At 36.4% G+C, this 20,689-nt stretch overlaps 1 protein-coding gene across 1 annotated transcript in view; it reads right to left on the reverse strand.

Annotated features, from left to right (window-relative positions):
- Positions 1 to 6,710: 6,710 nt before the first annotated feature.
- The window catches only part of C2H14orf39 (chromosome 2 C14orf39 homolog), a 31,184-nt gene continuing 17,205 nt past the window's right edge, over positions 6,711 to 20,689 (reverse strand). Inside the window, exons 9-17 of the mRNA XM_029999312.1 lie at positions 16,645 to 16,784; positions 16,106 to 16,185; positions 13,896 to 13,981; positions 13,736 to 13,800; positions 12,542 to 12,609; positions 10,701 to 10,858; positions 10,029 to 10,164; positions 8,460 to 8,517; positions 6,711 to 7,218 (exon numbers count right to left, since the gene is read on the reverse strand). Of these exons, the coding sequence (XP_029855172.1) occupies positions 7,016 to 7,218; positions 8,460 to 8,517; positions 10,029 to 10,164; positions 10,701 to 10,858; positions 12,542 to 12,609; positions 13,736 to 13,800; positions 13,896 to 13,981; positions 16,106 to 16,185; positions 16,645 to 16,784 (994 nt within the window). The 3' untranslated portion in view covers positions 6,711 to 7,015. The remainder of the gene's footprint in view (positions 7,219 to 8,459; positions 8,518 to 10,028; positions 10,165 to 10,700; positions 10,859 to 12,541; positions 12,610 to 13,735; positions 13,801 to 13,895; positions 13,982 to 16,105; positions 16,186 to 16,644; positions 16,785 to 20,689) is intronic.

Raw genomic sequence — 20,689 nt, forward strand, 5'->3', positions numbered from 1 at the left:
TAGACCTGTGGGAAGTCTACAACAATTCAATGTCCCTCAACAATCTGACCCTAAACTCAGTTCCTCATTATGTTACTGAGGATTGTGAGATGCTCAATGACTGTGATAATGTGGCAATATAATCACCTAAAGTATATCTATAGTTTCAATGCCACATAAGACAAGTAATCCAAGTGTCCTATTGATAAGCACCAAGAATACCTCAGGACTATATAAAAGAGCAATCTGGACAATTAATCTCTTCTGTCCATCAAATCATTGGCTTTTTTAAAAATTCTTTAAAAAATTGTCACTACAATTGGTCATTTTGATACAACTCTGTCTACAAGTGATAATAACACTACATTTTTACCATGTGCGGCACCACGCACTCAGCAGATTATAATTTTTAGTCACCACTATACTATATTAATTTGTAATTGGCAAACAAGAATTATAAGCTTATACAGAACAACATCAACCCCCCCAAACCCCACAGTGTAGAGCCTCTCTCATCGCTCTCAGGTCAATGAAGTTAGCCTAAAGCAGAAAATTCTATCCAACAGTTATTGCGCTGGTTTTGCGATCAGAATGCTTCTCCTGTGCTAGCAAATACCCTGTCTATTTTTTTTGAAACCTGGTAAAAGCACAATTCAATGTAAAGTGGAAGTTTACATGAAATCATGACCTACTTCAAAGAACCAGCTTCTTTTAAGTGCTCTGGACGGATGGCCAATGTAGGTTTAAAAGCACCTCTGAAGTTCAGTGTTGGTTTCCACATAATCTGTGATTTACATCTTTATCAGAATTCTACTGCTCTCTAGCCTCCGATGATGAGTCACAAGTATTAGTTCAAGAAGGGGAAAAAAGAATTAAAAAAAAAAAATCTAGGAAGGTATGTTCTGCCATCACTCTTCTTACAACAAAACAACAGCAGTGGCAAGCAATGGGTCTGCAATGAGCACAGGTGGTCAGGGCCTTAGTTTAACATCTCGCCTCTAAGATTGCATTGGTAATAACTGGCATATTTCTGAGAGCCTCTTCCAACTGTGAGGGAGAAAAAGAAATAAGCAGCTGCATATTATCCTTCAATATATGTAGCAGTGAGAAACATGACTGGTCAAGTATTTGGGGCAAGATTCCCATGGCAAAAAATCACCTTGAAGTATGTACTGTATCTGGTGACATTTGTCAACCCACGTGGCATGATTTGAAATTGTGGTGCACACCAGTCCTGCTTGGGTAATGGCTAGAGTGCTTCAAAGGCATGGCACCTCCCTGAAATGTAATGGAAACATTGCTTACAAAGGACTTTGTGGATAATTGTTAAGAAACATTTTTAACCACTTCTGATACCCACCACTTCTGGACATGAGCCCTTTGCAGCTGTGGCAGTAAGCAACATCACTGATCACAGCATCATGCATTTTCTGGAAATTGTAAAACTAGCCAAACACATGCCTCAAGAAAAAGGAAAAGGCAGCAAGAGACCACGCTTAGCTCAAGGCAGTCCTGTTCCAGCAGAAGGGAGCAGATAAGAACTGCAAGCTCCAAATTGAGTTTCAGTATGGACTGTCAGCTACCAAGCTTCCCACCAGTCATAACAGCTGGTTCCCCACTAGCGAGAACTTTCGTTACTTAGCCCTGTACTTCTTTCCCTGTTTTTCCCCAACCCAAGCCTCACAGGATTATGGAGTAAGTCCTGTGCTGTGTGAAATAATTTTGTGGCTGCGTTGTGGATTGTGGTACAATACAGAAAAATAAGTTCATGTTATTAAAACATTTGACATGATTTCTCCTGGGGAATAACAACAGTCCAAGTGTTTGCCTTTTGTATATGTTTAAACATTCTATTAACATGGAAATGTCCCTGTTTTAATATTTTCTTTTATACACTTTTGGCAGCATCTTTTCATGTGAATGAAACCAAATACAAGCAACGTATTATTGCTGAATTCAAGTGATTACTGAAAAGAAGAAAATCTGGGATGTAGCAAGGTGGGGGGGGAAATTTACCTTTCCAAAGGTAACATGTTGCAAGTGCTAAAAAGAGCATCATCTTCACATCAAATCAAGCAAGGTACAGGATTCAAGAAACAACGTGCCAAGAGGCAATTTCTCAGCAAGATGTTAGCATCAGAACACAAAGTGATGTGTCTGGAAGCAGAACTGCTGAGCTGCAAACAACCTGGGTGTGAGTCAGAGAATATTAGGACAGTGCCTGTCCACCAGGAATATAGACTTGATTGCATGTGACTTGTGTCAACTCTGGAGACATCAAGAGCAGAACATAAAACCAAGGCAACAGAGATATTTCTAAATGAGCCATTCAGCCTCCAAGGCAACAAATCTGGCAATAACTCAAGTTCCAAGAGAAAAAGTCAACATTCCAGGTTTGTGTTCCATGGTTATATCCTTCATTCATTTTTTTCAGGAAAAAGGTCACAGAAACATCATGTTTTAAATCATTAAAAGACAGAATGATCTCCTTTTAAACTAGCCCATAACTTTGAAACCAGAATCCAATTGCCTGTTCAGGCTCATTAGTGTCTTTGGATCCTAATGACCCACTCAGTCACAGTAAATGAAAAACTAATCCTTGTTTTATGCCATTGGCCAAAAAGGATTAGCCAACTCTTGCTACCCATGCAATCAGCCTTGCACTGGGGAGATTACTACCATCTAATACTGTAAGTCTACACATTCCAATCTGTTACAATAAGTAGCACTTAAAGCTTATTTCCTTGAAATGCTTAAGCGTATTAATGCTATAGTGTAAGATTGTTTTCTTACGATGCAATGATTCTTCTACCCCGCCACCAAAGTTTGCATTTACCCACATATACGCAGTGATGCCCCTTTACTTCCAACATTAAGTTTTAATTATGTTCATAGTCTTGAAATGAAAAATGAAATAGAAATTTTTTCTTTGTGTAGGGCCCAAACTGGGCAGGCAAACATGTACAGAATTTCAATGGGGTTCAGTGCAGTAATTTTCTTGAATTGTGGGGAAAGACTGCAACTCAGAGTGTAAACAGTTGTAACTGAAACCAGGGGTTTAATTAATTGTTTGATGTTTAAAGATCCAGGTGACATTTTTTGCACCTTACTATTAATCTTAACAGGTAGCTAGAAAGAGAGCCACTACTTACATTCAATATTCTCTAATCAACACTGCGGGTTGTAACTCAGTTTTGTACCACTTCTATCACTGTAATTTTCCAACCCAGAATTCTGGTTGCTCTTGCTATATTACACAGAAAATGAGTAACCAATTATATGAGATGAGTCTACAGTGTGATGCTATATACATTATATATATACATTTTTTTCCCCTCAAAGTATTCACACAATGTTATCATTAAAAATTTAAGATGGTAAAGAAACAATTTTAACAATAGTATATGCCTCATTCATACTTGAACACTGAACAGTTTTTCTGATACCAAATTAAGGAACTCTTATCGTTTTATCACCTTAAGCATTATACAAAACAGCACAATGAAATTTGTCCTGAAGAACATTATGCTGTGCATGTATGCTTTATATTGGTAGACTTAGACTGAAGTTACAGAAAATTAATAAATTGCTTTTAACTGGAAACCTGATTTTTGAGTGGGAATAGTTTGATGAATGTCTAATTTTCTATCAATGGTGGTGTGTGAAGCCATAAAACAGCATTATATTAAAATAAGTGCTATATCCCACAACTGCTGGAAGTCATTCCATTAGTCTATACCTCCTAGTTTCTAAGTTAATTTTTTAGCCTCAAACCTGTCCAGCTGTTGCTTATTTGTTAGCCAAATATCCCAGACTGTTTATAAGCATATTTTACATTTATGCATCAGTAAAATTAACAGTAAAATAGTAGATGGGGCTCCAGTCAGTGTTATATCACCTTACTAATTATAATTAAATTTTTTTACTGGAAGACCACTTTGCACAAAAAGGCAAATGTGGATAAATGCTCTTTGTGTTATTTCTGATCAGAAAAATGACATCTCCATATAGGTATTATTTCTGTCAGAGAAAGAAAACTGAGGCATAAGTAGGTAAGAGTGTAAATTTCATTCTTCGCTCTTCAAAAATTTTACTCAACAAAAAAATGATTTATTCAAACGTTGTGATATTTCCTACCATTTTGGTGACATATAGTATTGTCGTGGTTTAACCCCAGCCAGCAACTAAGCTGTACCATACCAGCTACTAGGAAGACAGTTAACTCTATCCCAGCTGAAACCAGGACAAGTATTTAACCAGCAGTCTCCTAATGCTGGGTGGTACAGCAGCTTTTACAAGGAAATTTCAAGTTAAATAGTTTTCTGTCAAAAACAACATTAAAAACTTAAATGGAACAGTAAAGACATCGGGGCCCTAAATAAACATTTGCCTTCTGGTTAGGATACTCATATAAGATTCAAAGTCAAATCCCTGCTCTGCTTATTTAAGAGAGATTTTTCATTGTTATTACCTTAGCGCTCAGTTGTGAACCTGAACTCTATTTTACTAGGTGCAACACAAGGATAGAAGAAAAAGGCAACCCCCACCTCCAAGGATTCACAGTAGAAGTACACAGTATAACCATATTACCACTTTGCAGACAGCTGCACTGCTTTTAAGAGATTACAGCTCCCAGCTGCCATTGCTACCCCGCTGCTGGAGGTTACTGGTCTCTAGTTAAGTTGCAGTCATGTGTGTAATACCTGTTCCTCATCTACTGGAGTAGAGTCAGACAAGTTAGCTTTCCACACTTCCAGTAATACAAATTAAACTTACTGACTCCACACTGAGGACTGAGGAACAAGTGCACAGTCCATTTACTGTATCTGCACGACAGGGACAATAACTGCAAATAACAAGTGGTAATGAACAAATAGCACTTTGCTCTCAAGCAGCCCCTGCTACATTGACAAGAGGATCTCTGTCTACACTTTCAGACCAGAGATGGATGTAGTTGGGTGTGTATGTAGAGGACAAAACAAATTTACATCGGTCAGTGTGATACATGCTAGTCTCAGCAAGCCAGCAACATGACTGCTGTTGATTTTATGGGCATAATAACAAGGAATCATTTTTAGGCAGAATTTGACAGATACTAATGAAAAAAATCTCAGTGCATGTTTATAAGCAGTTCACGCTCTCAGATCTCAGAAAAGTATGCCAAATACCGAGTGGTTGCCTTTTCTGAAGTAGCTTTCTCTTTTATGTTATTAATCAGCCTATCCAATTTGTGTAGCGTAAACATCCAGCAGGACCTAGAACTATGGTTTCTCCCACTTCAGCCAGCAGCCTTGACTACCATACTGTAATGTCAGAGACATGGATGACAGAATTCATCAGAAGACAGGAAAGCAAGCTTCAGTTATGGAATAACTGAGCAAACAAAACTGTACTTTCTAGCTTCCTAAATGATCTCAGAACACCCGCCAGTAGCGTACACTAAAACACTACCCCAGATAATGTAGACAGACTCTCAAACTTGCCTCTAGCTTATGTTTTTCTGATTGCGAGGTATGCAGTAGATTAGAAAAGCTGTTTAAAATAGATTAACTTGGAAACCCACATTTGGAGAGCATAAAGTCCACCAAATCCATGTGTCTCACTTATTAGCTGGATCTTAGCAGCACTTCACTAAAAATTCCTGAATCCCTCTCCAGTAAAGAAAAATCCAACTTTCACAAATCTCTAGGCACGAGTATTTAAGGAGAAGCTAGGCTGCACAAAAATAATCCCAAGGCATTTATGAGTTTGGCAGAACAGAAGTAGTGGCATAGATAACTGAGCTTTTGGTCATTTAGGGCTTTGCAGGTCAGCAGAAGAAAGGGGACTCTACTCCCCTTGGGACTTTGTTGACATTTTATTGGCAGACTGTGCAGACTATACTGGCAGGATGCTTTTTGTCAACTTGTTCCACTCAGTCCATGTGCCCCTCCGACTAGTTGGTGCATTTGCAATGTCTTCTGTGAAGTTTGCTGAATGATGTGGTCTGCCCTTTATTTGCTTTGATTCCATTTCAGCATTTTGATTGCCTGCTATCAGGCAGGTTTTTTACTTCATAGTAAATGAGTGAGAAAGCCAGTTTCCCTTACAAATTCATAAGGGGGTTCAAAAATTAGTAACCTATGTTTCACATGTAACAGAAAAAAATAACTCAAAAGTGATCTGGTATTTCCTTCAAAGGCCATAAATGTGAAACTGCTGGTTCTAGAGAAAATGGTTCCGAGGGATTCACAGGGCACAGTGCTGTGGTGGCTCAGAAGAGTCAGCATTCCTTGCTGACTAACCCTGATATTGTCTTCACAGCCAGCCATTCCATAACAAAAGCCATTTGTGGAGAGCTGGTGGATATACTTGTACTGACCACAGTTAGACTTTGGGAACTGTCTGCTTTTGTATCTTTTCTTGAAAGATACTAGATAAAGAAGAAGGAACTTGCTTTCAGTGTTTCAAGTTAGAAAGACAGAAGTTGAAATGTTAAGTATTATAATTGCAACATTATTTCACTTCAGATATTAAGAAATACCTACAAAACTTTACAAAAAATTAACAGAAATGTTTATTTCAAAAGTTTTATAAATATTCTGTGTATAACAGCTAATTTAAGAACATTGTCTTTAACTCAAATTCAGCTTTTACTGCTACAATAAACAGGTACTTCTACTAACACAAGTTATTTAGTTTATATCAGAAGCTGAAAGTACTCATCTAGAAGTTTAGATGCTCTCTCACAGATATTGAATTAACTTGACACACTACTGTAAAATGATATTTCTGCTGCTTTTAAGTATCAATTTAGCGAGAGTGTATCATAATATTTTATGAAAACAACATATCTAGAAAATGAATAAGAAAAATAAAAGCTGCATCTCAAAGCATGTGTGCCTGATGAACATACACATGCTCTTGCAGCATTGCAATAATGTATTCTTACATGAAATGAAAGGAGAAGATGAAATGCTTTGTACTTTAACTTAAGAAACTGAAAACATTTGTCAAGGCTAAGTAGGAAAAGAATTTAAAAGGAAGTCAAAGGTATTCAAAAGAATGTAAATGGCTTTGTATTTTGTAAGGAAGAATGAAAACCTTTCACAGAGGGAGAGCGTGATGATCTCTGATCCTGTCCAAATGCAAATGGAAAATTAAAGTCATCTTTTCCATCTTCAAATGCATGAGAAGTCGATTCCGAGGGGAAGGGAAAGGCAAATGCATCCTCACTTTCTGATTTCCCAAACAAGCTTCCTATGTGGAATATATATTATATTAATTATTAGATTAAATCTTACTGAAAGAATACTGCACTCAGCATAATATGCTTCTTTAATAATACTGTACTCCCAACATCCCGCTGAATGTCAGCCTACAGTTGTGTGTTTATTTCTGCACTAGAAATGGTACTTCCAGGATGGCATTATTAGAATTTACATAGAATGAAGTGTGAAGTACTTGAATGATTTAGAACAACAAAACACTTCTGCATGATATACTGGGTGAAATGTTTTGAATACTAAGCAACGGAGATCTTTGTAAACTGATACATTTTTGCAGATTCTTTCTTCTCTAGAGAACAATGCAATCAATCACTGAGATACCCGAAGAAACAAAGCTACAGAGAGAAAAACACCTGAAATTTCTATTTAGTAACACAAAATTCACACACGTTTCTCTACAACAGTTATATATGCATACAACCTTATATTCATCCATTATTATTCAAAAGAGTAGCTTTGCACTCACAGCACCTCAAAAAAAGAGTAGTTCCCCTCAGAGAAGCATGTGATCAAGTGTAAGCTTTCATCTTATTGATATCACAAAAAATTGGCCTTTCATTTCAGTAAAGCCAGGATTTCACATCAGAATGTGTAAATGTGTGGCTCACTTACTATGAGTGGCAGATACTGTTTAAGTCTGATTCTCCTCTCTCTCACTTGTACTATTTTTACATTGTGTACCTCCAATGGTTTAAACTGATGGAATTCAGTTTACTATCAAGATTTCTTTAATGAAATGGAAACTTTATTTTCATTTTAGTTGAGGGAGGAAAAAACCCAATGGATGTACTCTTTCCAACACTAAGCTGGTAGCCTTAAGTTAAAAAGTAGTATTTACCAAGTACTATAGCTTTTTGCATTAAAAGAACTGTTCTTTTTATCAGTGAAAAAGCTTTGACACTTGAATTTTTCTTCTCCTTTGCAGCTCCTCTCAGTTTGCTTCAAACCCACCTAACACTATCCCTATTTCTTTCTTTCTCATACCTCTTTTTTCATGACATCTCATACATTTGAAGCCAAACATGCAGGGAAAGATTTAAGCTAGTCAAAACACAAATGAACACAATAAACCACTGAACTATAATATCACAACTGAACATCCTTTTAGACAACCAAAGCTGCCTTGTTGAGCAGGATCACGAGCTTGTCAATCACACAAGTACAAGTAGAAGACAGCTGGTATACACAAGTATATCTGAGTTTCAGACTTACCAATATCTTTGTGTGGGGACAGAGGGTTCAAGTTTCCCACAGAGTAACTTTCCTCTGTCTGAAATGTAAACAGCCATTTTATTTAACAAATGAGAAAGACAAAAGATAAGCTCTAATGCTGATGTGTAATAAGTTCATTTGTTTTTGGTGAGTAAGACACTGTCCCAGTGAATGTTAGCAGCCTTCACAAAATCTGCTTTTAAATGTATGTATCAGTCCCTAAAGTTGTAAGGTGAACTCTTTGATGAGATAAGCAAATACCATGAAACCTACGTCTGCAAACATACTCCCTCCATTCTTCTAGAAAAAACATCAGATTGAGAACAGACCAAAATCTGATCTGGTCTACTGCTGTTTTTTAAATGGAAAAGATTAAAAATTATTTAATTCTGTGACACTTTAGAAAACCTCTAAGCAACAGCATAATTACTGCCTACTGAGTAGGACCTGATATTGCCAAGAAAGAGTAGCAGAATAACCACTTGTCACTCCTGAGAAGAGTTCTTAGACTAGATTTGTAATAGATACTTAAGTCCTTCAAAACTCCCATCTAACTTCAGAGAATCACACATGATGGCTACAGGCTGGTAAATTCTTGGTTTCTGCCACTGAGTAGGCACAAAATTACATGGGTTCTGACAGTACTAGGTGGTGACTTAATACCTACCTCATTCCTAAACAATTCACAAACTACTCACTGGTGTATTCTCTCCTACACACAGCTGATACTAGGAGATACCAACAACACATATCTTGCCAAGCACAAAATAAAACAGTGTTTTCCCTCTTCCCTCCTTCAGCTTTTATCTAGTAACCTCAAGACTGAGCACACCCACTAAAATAGGAGATACCTGGGTTCAGATCCCTTATTTGCATAATGGGGTTTGAATCTACATTGCCAGCAGTGATACCTAATCACTGCACTATGAACTGACACACATCTATCCTGAATACCCAATTATCTACCTATTAGCCCAGAAGAGTAAAAATTACTCTAGAGCACTGTAGTTAGGGAACCTGCAAAGGAAAAGGAACACCTGGATTTCACTCCGGGTTCCAATTAGTTGCCTATCTGTCTCCGCCATTTAAGTATAACTAATCCATATTTGCTCTTCAATATTCCTGATAGTCCTTTCTTCCTTTTCTCAGCGTTCTGCATTTTGTGAAAAATGGGGGGGGGGAATGTAAGTACCTGATTCCCCACTTCAGCAAGAAAAAACCACACAGGATTGGCATGTGAGTTGTGGATTCTCTTAGGCTACCTAAAGTTTTGCGTTGCAACGCTGAACCAGAAGCCTTCTTGTGAATCTAGTCACCTGTATATTTGCGCAAGATCCAATTTTGCCCATATTGGAAGGATTCATACTTGATCAGAAGTCATCACAGGGGGATCACCAGGAAAGGAGATAAGCATTTTCAAAGGATATCAAATGTAAAATTAAGCAAGCTAGTAAAACAATTATTTGCTACAAAGATAACCAGTCTGAAAAACCTCATTCACTGTCAATGCTGTTTTCTTAGCATATTTTGCTTTGTGGAAGTTTAATATTCTCAAGTACTTATTTTTACCTCGTCAGATGAATTTTCTGCCCCAAACACAGAAGAATCAAATAAATTAAAACCAGGTGACTTCTGGGAGAAGTTCATGAGAGAAAAGAAAGCAGGAGATTTTGATGTTCCTTCTTCACAACCTAAATTGTGAATGCTGTAAAGACAGAAAGGAAGAAACTACATTAATAGTTTTAAAAAGTAGCATAGATGGCTTTTTTTGTTCTATTTGTTCTTTTTCTGTTTTGTCACTCTTTTAGATTTCCAAAGCTTCTATCAATAATTGCTTCTTGCAACACAGAACGGGTCACACAACTCTTTAAAGGAAAGTGAGGTGGTGTTCTTACCAATTGCTTACTCTTTTACCAGAAAAACTGTTTAAAGGTAGAAATTGGTGTAACAAATATTACTGCAGGAAAAGACAACTGCTTTAGCAAAGGAGCTACAAAGAACCTGTGTCTCATATATTTCTAAGCACAGTTTCCCTCTTTCAAAACAGCTTCAAGTGGAAATGATACTGTAAGAAGAAAATCTAATAAATTACCTAGCATAAATCAGCAAAAAAATTGAATATTTTCAGAAGAGGTTTCTAGAGAACTCTTACTATAGTATCTTTCAAAAACAGCAGAAATGCTCTTACAATAAACATCAATACAACTTTGCTCAAAATCAAAATAAAAGCTGATATCATACAAGTCAAATGAAGGTGTTTTAGGGAACTGGGTTTTCTTCCCCTTTGAGTTAGGTGTTCCTACAAACTCAGGTGTTTCGGGTGCTCTTAAAAAATCTTCTGCACTTTCTTCTGCTGTGTCAGGATTATCTTCATTTGACTTAAAATATGTGTGTATGTCCTATTAAAAAGAAATATACAATAATGTTTGTGGCATATAAAATTTCCCAAAATATCATTAGCCCATTTAGCTATAAATATATTCATTATATGTTTTATTCTTAGTTATTTATATTCTCATGAAAAGTAAAAGGATTTTAATTAAATGCTCACAGTGACATATTTACCATACTTAAAACTGTAACCTTAATTTATCTAATTTAAAATGGACTCCTTGTCAATGAAACTATGTATGACAATTTTCATCCAAAAAATAAAGAAACTCATGAACTGAAAACACTGATTTTGAATAAAAGAACTATTTCACTCTAAAGTAGTTCTTAGCGTAATGTTTAAAGTCACACTGGAATCCTCTTGATACTCCCTAGTGAAATAAAGGAACATCACCATCAGAATATATTTCAGTTGACTGAGATAATTCCTCTTCCTCAGAAAATGCTAAATGAGAATGTAGCTCTTGGATTTGGTGGAGCAATTTCCACCAGACTCAATATTGTTTTAAAGACATTCTTCTCCACCAACTGCCTGCAGGCATCAGCCTGTAGTGAGCCAACCAGAAGATAAGAAGTATCTCAAACTCGATCTTGTGTACTGGTTTTGGCTGAGAGTTCATAGCTTATATGGTGCTATATTTTGGATTTGTGATGAAAACAGCGTTGATAACACAGGGATGTTTTGGTTATTGCTGAATAGCGCTCACACAATGTCAAGGCCTTTTCTGCTTCTCATGCTGCCCTGCCAGTGAGTAGGTTGGAGGTGCACAAGAAACTGGGGGGGGGGACACAGCAGGGACAGCTGACCTCAACTGACCAAAGGGGTATTCCACACCATATGATGTCACGCTCAGCAATAAAAGGTGCGGGGAAGAAGGAGGAAGGGGGGGATGTTTGGAGTTATGGCATCTACCTTCCCAAATAACCCTTACATGGGATGAAGCCCTACATTCCTGGAAATGGCTAAACAACTGCCTGTAGATGGGACGTAGTGAATTAATTCCTTATTTTGTTTTGCCAGTGTGCACAGCTTTTGCTATACCTATTAAACTGTCTTTATCTCAACCCACAAGTTTTTTGCACTTTTACCCTGCTGATTTTCTTCCCCATCCCACTGTGGGGGGAGTGAGCAAGTGGCTGTGTGGTGCTCAGCTGCTGGCCAGTGTTAAACCACGTCTTGATATCACCTGTATATGCAAGCTGTACACACAACTGGCTTGAATATTGTGGCATGGTGAGCTTGATCTCACATTCAGGCACAGCTAGTAAAAGCAGTACCAATGGAGCCATACAAATGCTGTAGCCAGCACAGAGCCTATTTACTATAGTTCTGTGGGAGAAACAAGTTTCAAATGCAAACATTTTTTTTAAAACATTTCATCAGCTCACACTGAAGAAAATTATATGCACCGACTTATACGAAAACTATGATGTACATAGGATAGTCATCCTAAATAGCCTACTGTTGAGGTAGCATAAAAACCCACTGAACACTAACATGATCGAGAGCAATGATCACTATATTAGTAATCAGAAGGCATTGATTGGCTTCTCACCTGTTAGGTGCCTTATAATGAGTCACTTTGCCAATTTCTGGGACTTACCTCTTGCCAATAGATTAAAATATGTCAAGATACTTTGACTATTCTAAATAAAATAATTACTTATTACATGTGAAATGCTTTGCTTACTTGAGGTATATACAAAGAATCCTTTAGCTCATCTTCTGCTTTATCACCACATTTGGCTTCTTGGTTTGCTATACAAAAAAGACAGCACTGCTTTTATTATAACAGCATTTTAAATGGATAAATAAAAATTACATTGTGGGAAAGAATCCTTAAGAAATGTTCACTAACTTGGCATTGCTATTGGTAAGGAAGTGTTCTGACTGTAGTTTTCATAATAACCCACTTTGTGGCTATGTCCATGATAGTTACCTCTCGTTCTGCTGCTTACTCCCTACCGTTAAAGCAATGTTTAGGCTGCTTCATATGATTTGGTATGTTCTTCAAACCTAGCTATTGTTCCCTGAGAGTGCTATGTTTGTCTAATCCAGCTATTGCCCTCTGAGAGTGCTAATACCAGTCAATAGAAACCAGGTGGAAACAATATAAAAAGCACATCCATATGACACTAATGAAGTGTATCTTAAGGAACTGGGCAAAAGCCAGGATGAGAAATGAGAAGAATGTTATCAGACTTTCTGCTCTAAGCTTCAGACTGTGCAACATTTCAGGCACTGTGGGTTAAGATCCTGTGTTTCAGGACACACGATTAGGATCCTATTTATAAAAAAACAGACTACAATTTTTTACATGCATCTAAATTGGCAGTATAATTAGAAAAAAAATATTTAAACTGAAACTCAGTGCCTTGTACTTTCAAAAACTATAGGTGTATTTGTAACTACCCTGTTTTGTTTCTGTAAGCATTCTGTATGTATTTCTCAAGTTAATCTTCATCTTTAATAATCTTAATCTGATGCTTCAAGATCCCTAAATTACTGAGTTTATTATATCCCTTTTCTCTGCATTTTCTAGTGCCTTCTGGGCAGATTTTCAGACTGGATTTCTTTTTACCCAAGTAATTTGAGACAAGAGCATGGATTTACAAGAGATGCTGGAAGATTCCTTTCATTAGCAATGGTCAATGCAGAATGAATCCCACATTACAGAGCAGTTAAGTCAATTAAATTAGGACACTGCCTGTCTGCTATACTCAAAGTTTGAACTAAATAATCAAGGTGGAAAAGGAATACAAATGGTGGCCCACTTAATACCAGAATGAAAATTTAGCCCCTAGAATTTTCCCTATTATAATTATGTGATATAGCATACAGTAACAGCACAACCTATCAAAAAAAATGACCAGCGGTACTGTACCTATTACTGCATTTTCACACTCAAACTGTTGATTGGAAGTCGTCTGCTTTGGAGGAACTACCAGTCTAAAAGACAAAAATTACTGTTTGTCAAAATATGGATTATTTCCATAAACCTCAATGTCAAGAATGAAAACTACTTCATATTAAAGAAAACTTACCTGAACTGCATTTGGTTTTGTAAGCTTGCCATTGATGGAACTTGGGCAATTTGTGGGTTATTAGTCCCTGCAGTGTCAATAACCATCTAAAACATAGCAAAAAATTCAAATGAGGCAGCATATGAAATGGTCGTTTCAACAACATCACTCTGACTTCTCCATAGACTGTGGTAATCCCTTCTTTTAACCACTCTTTAGGGGTCAGGCGACATAAAAACTTTTTTGCCTATCTTTGCTTTACCTACATTTTAACAGCATGATACCCAAAACCACTTCTATCATTTTTTATAAAGTCTCATTCACAGCACTGACAACTAGATGTGAATAATTAACTTTTCTGTTGCACAAATAACATAACATAATTTACAAACTTTATCCAGGTTTTCTACTACTGCAGCCAGATTGCTCCTGCCTGACAACACAGAAAGGGCTGGACCCAGGCCTGTCTCCACCACCAAAGCCAAAGTGAGTATGTACATCAGTAAATGTCTCCTCTGTGGATTGAAAAACTGCAGAGAACATGGAAATACTCCTGCCTCACAGATTTTCATCAGATCAGAAGCCCTAACTCTTATATGTAGCATGTATTTATGCCTTAAGGGCAGAATGGCACTAGGAATCTATGCCTCAGCATCAGATAACACATTATTTCACAGGGAGCTGCTAGTTCTATTTTGGTTTTAATTTGCAAAAAGTATCAAATTTAATTCAATTCGGGGTGGGGGACAAAAGGGCTAGTTATGCAGTTCTGTCTGCCGCTCAACTCCTGTAGTTTATAGCACACCTTTTCTGAAGAATAGCAGCCTTCTTTCTTCCAATCTTTTTATTTTACCTCAGACTCCATCTTCTTTTCCTTGTTGCCATCACCCTTTCTTAAAGTTCCCTTAACCTTGACTCACTGCTTCCCACTATTCTCTAAGTGCAATTCTAGGTCCCAGATTCTCATCCTCATCTCTGGATTACCCTGACAACAGCCCTTCCATCATCCTCATCATGTCCACCTCCCTCAGCCAGTCGCAAATCAGAATTGCTTGAAATTTCTCCTGGTCTTGTTCCACTCAGTCTAGCCATTGCCCTTCATGTTGCCTTATCTTATGAAGGCTTCTTCTTCTACTACAGGCTCCACTCTAAACCATTTAGTGATTCACTCACTTCATCCTTCAGTTCCCTTGAAATTCTTAAGAAAATCACAACTGGTTCTGTTAATTTTTTACTTGATGATTTTTGTTGTTCATTAAAATTTGGTTTTAAATAGATCCAGTGAGATGTCCCTTATAAAGAAAGATTTTGGTATAGAAACTTCCCTGAGCTTCTGCACAGCAAACACAGTTGCAAACTATCTATTTTATCTCCTATGGCCTTACCTTATCTGAGCATTCCTTTTATACTTTAACAATCTATTGGTCCTATGAACGTTCTTGCACTTAATGAGATTTTATTACTGGTTTTCATAACTGTGCAAGTTGTTCCTCCAACTTGTTTCTGGGTTGGTTTATTGTGTTTTTATATTTAAGATATTAAGCTGCAATACACTCCACCTTTTCAAAAAACTGCCATAGGATCTATTTGCTTATGGGTGAGAGATGGAAAATGTAGTTGTGGACTCCTCAAGTGTACAAAGCAAAACTTCTTGTGGTTTTATTCCTCTCAGCCCAGATTTTTGTTTCTAGTTAAGCCTCAGAACTGAGCTGTTAACAGTAGGCAGTCCTCTATAGCACCCTGCACATTTAGTTCTTTATGAAACCCTTCATTATGGAGTAGATGGCTGACAATTAATAAGTAATAGGAGATTATGTTCCTCCTTTGGAATTAAAAAAAATTTGCTACATACAGCCAAGTGAATCTACAAAGATTATTCTAAATTTAAAAAACTATTATACAAAATTAATTGGGTAGATGGTCCACCTCAAGTTTGGCATTAGAATGCTTACTATAACTACTGGCATTAGAATGCTTACTATAACTACTACCTGTTGCACTTTGTAAGAACATACATATTTTCAGTTGAATTAGAAATGGCACCAAAGAAAGATTTTTATTATAATTACCAAGTAATAGCAGATTACCAAGATTAGCGTACTAGTTACAGTGTTAACAAGTTTTATGTAAGATATAATAGCACTAGGTATATTTGAAGTGTTTTAAATTTAAACGACCACATAAAACAGATTATATAATCTCATGTTTTTACCAGTGGGAGAGCTGCATACCTGTGATGAATTTTCTGCAAGGCTGGAGGAACTGCTAGTGGCCACTGAAAGTTCCGCAGACTTTTCTCTTTCTTCTCTCCCTAAATTGACAAATATTACTTAATACTGTTAATAGGATTAAGTATCCAAAGCATGGCATTGTTAAACTGAACTTGCGAGCAAAGCTTATAGGTTTTCCTGTTAATAGAGAGCTAAAAGAAAATTATCACAAAATATGAAAGTATCAATCAATTTACTGGAAATACTTGGTTAATATTTACTGTATTATGCAAACAGTGCTAAAGGTATGTTTCAGATTTTTTTTGATACTATGCATGAGGTATACCTGTCATGTTACTTTAGTCATTGCACAGAAAAGAGAAGAATCAGACATAGAAGATTTTCAGAACATAAAGACAAGTAAGTACCCAACTTCCATTGAAAGCCTGGCTTCAACTATCACATTAGGAGCAGCTCACTAAATTTGTTATCACGGTTTCCATTCATTTACACAAAAATAATCCAATATTCTCACAGAAAGATCATTAAACACACTGCACCTGTTTCTGTTTGTTGCATTGAGAATCTAATACTCTGTACAGACTGGACTAATTTCCGAGGAATGCATGGGACATGTAATGGTTTATACAGTTGATGTTTCTCATTTAGCAAAGGTGGATGTTCGCTCTCTTGAAATATCCTAAAAAAAAAAAAAAAAAAGTTAACAATTGCAAAAGAAAGGAAATCATAAAATATAACTGCTTCAAGTAAGTGGAGTTTTCAAGGGAGATGCATGCTGCCAGGTAGGTTCTACCCCTTTCAGCCCCAGCAGTTGAAAAAAAATGAAGTTTTCTTTAAATAATATCAGACAGAGAATACCACTGAAAGAAGAAGACATAAAGTAGTAATAAGCCAATCATAAGAACAATGCTGGCTTAAATTTTGTCAGTATCAAAGAAAAGTATTAGTAGCTTGGCATTTTACACTTTAATTAAAGTACTTCATTACTGTAGTTCTGAAATCACATTTTCACATCTAAAAACACTTGTTCTTTCTCTGAGATTGTCTGGAATACTCACACTATACATACACAAAAGAGAAAACTGCAGCAAGTGTTTTCACTTGTGGTGTAATTATTTGTGTAGGGTAAATAGCCTTTTACAGTGTAGAAAGACAAAGGTTAGCAGAACAATGAAGGGTAAAATGGCTATTTGGCACAGGAACATTTACCATTTTTAAAAATAATGAGTTCTATTTTTTTTCTCTCTGGCATTCCTGCTTAGTGCCTCTGTGCTTCTAGCTACAACATCTGGTTTATAGCTGACTAAACAATGCTATTCAAAACAAATGAAGAATCGAGTCAGTTTTTTGTTCCTCTTGAAATTTTCCATAAATAAAAATAAGATTAAATGTAGGATGCACTTTATAAGGTAGTGTGGAGTAAAATTAGCACTAAAAAACATCCAGCTAGAAGCACTGGTTAAGATATATGGATGTAACAACACGTTAAACTAATATACATGCAGAACTGTGATCACATAAAACCAGGAATGCACCTCAATTAAAAAACTCTGATAGAAAGGACTATCTTCACCTGTAAAGTTACATATACCCCTAATGCTGTGCTGAACTGAGCCCTAACAAACTATATAAACCATATACCACCTAATACATCAATCAAAAAAACTAGGAATAATAAAGGATTAAAAAAAAACCCCTGTATTTCTTGCAGTTACAGTAATTATAGTTATTACTTTTGTCAAGAATGAGTACTACAGGAAATAAGATGTGTATATGGCTGGTGCATCTTTAAATTCAGATGCAGAGAGCGCAAAAACAAGGAGAAATAAAAACAGAGCTAAAGCACAGAAACCTGTGTAAAACTGCTTCACTTTGTTCAAAATGGCTTATTTGGCCACTTTACCACAATCATCATTCAAAAATGAATTGAACAAGGCTGCTGCTGCTGCTGCTGCTGCTGCTGCTGAGGTCATGAGTCAGATCACCATAAACCACTTTTTTTACAGAACTTAGGATGCCAAATTGTGTTTTTAAAAGTTCCTGGAGTCAGTTTCCATGTGCTTCTGTAGAGAGTAGCAGACAACTCTTTATATCTAAAAATTCACTCTCCCTGAAATGAAGCATTCTTTTACAATGCATATCTATTCAGAAAAATGTATTGATGGCAAAGTTACAAACAGGACTCAGAAGCTCTTAAGCTATGTAATTTTTAAGTAACAAAACCTTCTAAAAGAGCCTGCAGTTAAACTTTATGTGTACACAATACACCTGCTCCCTTCCCTCCCCAAAAACAGTTGAAAAAACACGCACACTTCTCTAACATAATTAATAACCATTGAAAGAAAAATAAAACTGCATACTGAAGCTCAAAATAGTCCAAATTGCAGTAACAACAAGAAAGATCATTGTCTCCTTTCTCTACTTCATTGTTTGCAGACATCTGAGTAGATAAAAAAATCTTTATCTTGATCCATACTGCAAAATAGATAACATTTTTTTTTACTAAAGCGCAAAGAAAAAATTAGATATTCTTAAGTCAAAATAAAATCTCATTTCCTTAGCAGCAGTTTCTTCTTTGTGGCATAATGAAGCCCAAAGATTAATATGACTTTATCTTCACTATAGGAATTAAGTGTATTTGATTATACATATGAAGAATCACACTTCCTACTGTGGTATTTACCAGGACTCTCTACTGAAGCCACGTTCAGTATTCTAATCAGGCGCATGCCAGCAAGTCCTTTTGGAAGCAGGACTTTTAATAACTGGCTGCCATAATAACTAGTAACTGATAACTGCCTATGAGGTTGTGGTCAGCACAAGGGTTGACTCTTCATGTATGTTTACATTTAGAAGTCCAGAAACAGCTTTATAATTTTTCCAAGAATTATATTACAAAGTTTTTTCTTTGATCAATAAAAGCTAATCACTTGTAATGCAAAGATACTGAAAGAACTGCAATAATCTGCCATGGAATATCCTTTACAAGAAGCTTTAGCAAAAATCTCTCACTTGGAACATAAGATATTTTAGGTATTCAGAGGTGGAATTAATACATAATCAAATTGGAAAAAAAACCCAGAATTACAGAATAATGGAATTAAAGTACTCTCAAACATTTTACAGAAGCAGACAGAATGAACATGATATATGCCAAAGCACAGTTCAAGATGTCAGCCTTTCTATGTAATAAATATAATCTCTAATTGAGAAATGAAGACCAGGGCTTCAAAAGAGTTGAGTCCTATTTGGTCATTGATGAGAACTCTTGATTTGGAAATTTTAACTATGATACTTGTCTGTGTAACTGGTGAACTATGAAAGCCAAATAATCAGAGAAAACAGCTGGTATACGAAGAGGAATCTGTGTTTTGCAGTCAGCCTACTCAACGACTAGCTGGCCAGCAATAAGTGATTCAAACTAAAATGTTCCAAGCCTTTTAAAAGAACAGTTACCACTGCCATTCTCCTACCCAAAGGAGAACATATATATCAGCACCTATTAATTAACTTGCAAGCTGGTTTCTTGTCTTGTAGCTTTCTAAAGCATTTCATGGGTATTAATTTGTACATTGTTCTGCTCAGTGCTTTCATTGCTCTGTTTAGTTCTTTCCCTTGATGCTGCTGGTTTCTCTTCACACTGGTCTGCATCAGTTCATGGAGACTCACAGTACAACTCTTTTTTTCTTCTTCTTCTTTTGTGGCAGAAGATGAAGATATCTCCTTTTTCTTCAAAAACCTCTCTTTGCTCAGAGTAACCTTGTAGTAACTGCAGAACAGCTCACAAGAGACTACTGGCTTTGGTACCCACATTTTGCTGTTATATTTTTGTACATTGCCTTGAGTCTGCAAAGGTTTTCATTCATATGACTCATTGTCTTAGCACATTTTCTGTTTCTGTTTTTTTCACAGTGTTTATAATCACAGATTCATAATACACCTGTTTTTTGCATACGTAGTTACTTAATCAGACACTTGAATGCTTTCTAGTGATGACTTCTTTTTTAATACACTAATGCCAAATAGGGATTTTTTAAAACAATTTTTATGCCATTTTCTACAAGCCTTTTATGTTATGGATATCTTTGACATAAATAAGCTTTAAAATTTACTCTAGGAAAAACATATTAATTAATAATCAGGTTATGGTCTGATACCATATGCTATATCACATAAATGCATACATGGAGGTTAAAAGGCAATGTGAGTTAGGATAGTGTAAAGTGTTTACAACATCTTATAATCATTATGCAAGCCATGGAATTATTGCTTCAGTAAGAGCACCAAAAAGATCTACTTGTAGGCAATCAAGACACAACTTCAGGTGAAGGTACAAACACCTGAAGACTCCATGACACATAGGTAAACATGCAAATGGCAGGTCTAGCAATGCACCCTATGAATTTCTTTCCATGAGGAGCCTGAGTGCTTCTGATGCCTCCATGTGCAGAGCATAGGTCTCTGCCTTCTATAATATGTCTTTAACTGGCATTTTGCTTTCTGCAGACTGAATATACATGGGTTTCTTTGAAAATTCAAAGGCAGTGCTTCCCATGTCTCTTTTTACCTAGTCTTAAAACTAAG

The sequence above is a fragment of the Aquila chrysaetos genome, chromosome 2 (assembly GCF_900496995.4).
Source record: "Aquila chrysaetos chrysaetos chromosome 2, bAquChr1.4, whole genome shotgun sequence".
In the NCBI taxonomy this organism is placed as follows: Eukaryota; Metazoa; Chordata; class Aves; order Accipitriformes; family Accipitridae; genus Aquila; species Aquila chrysaetos.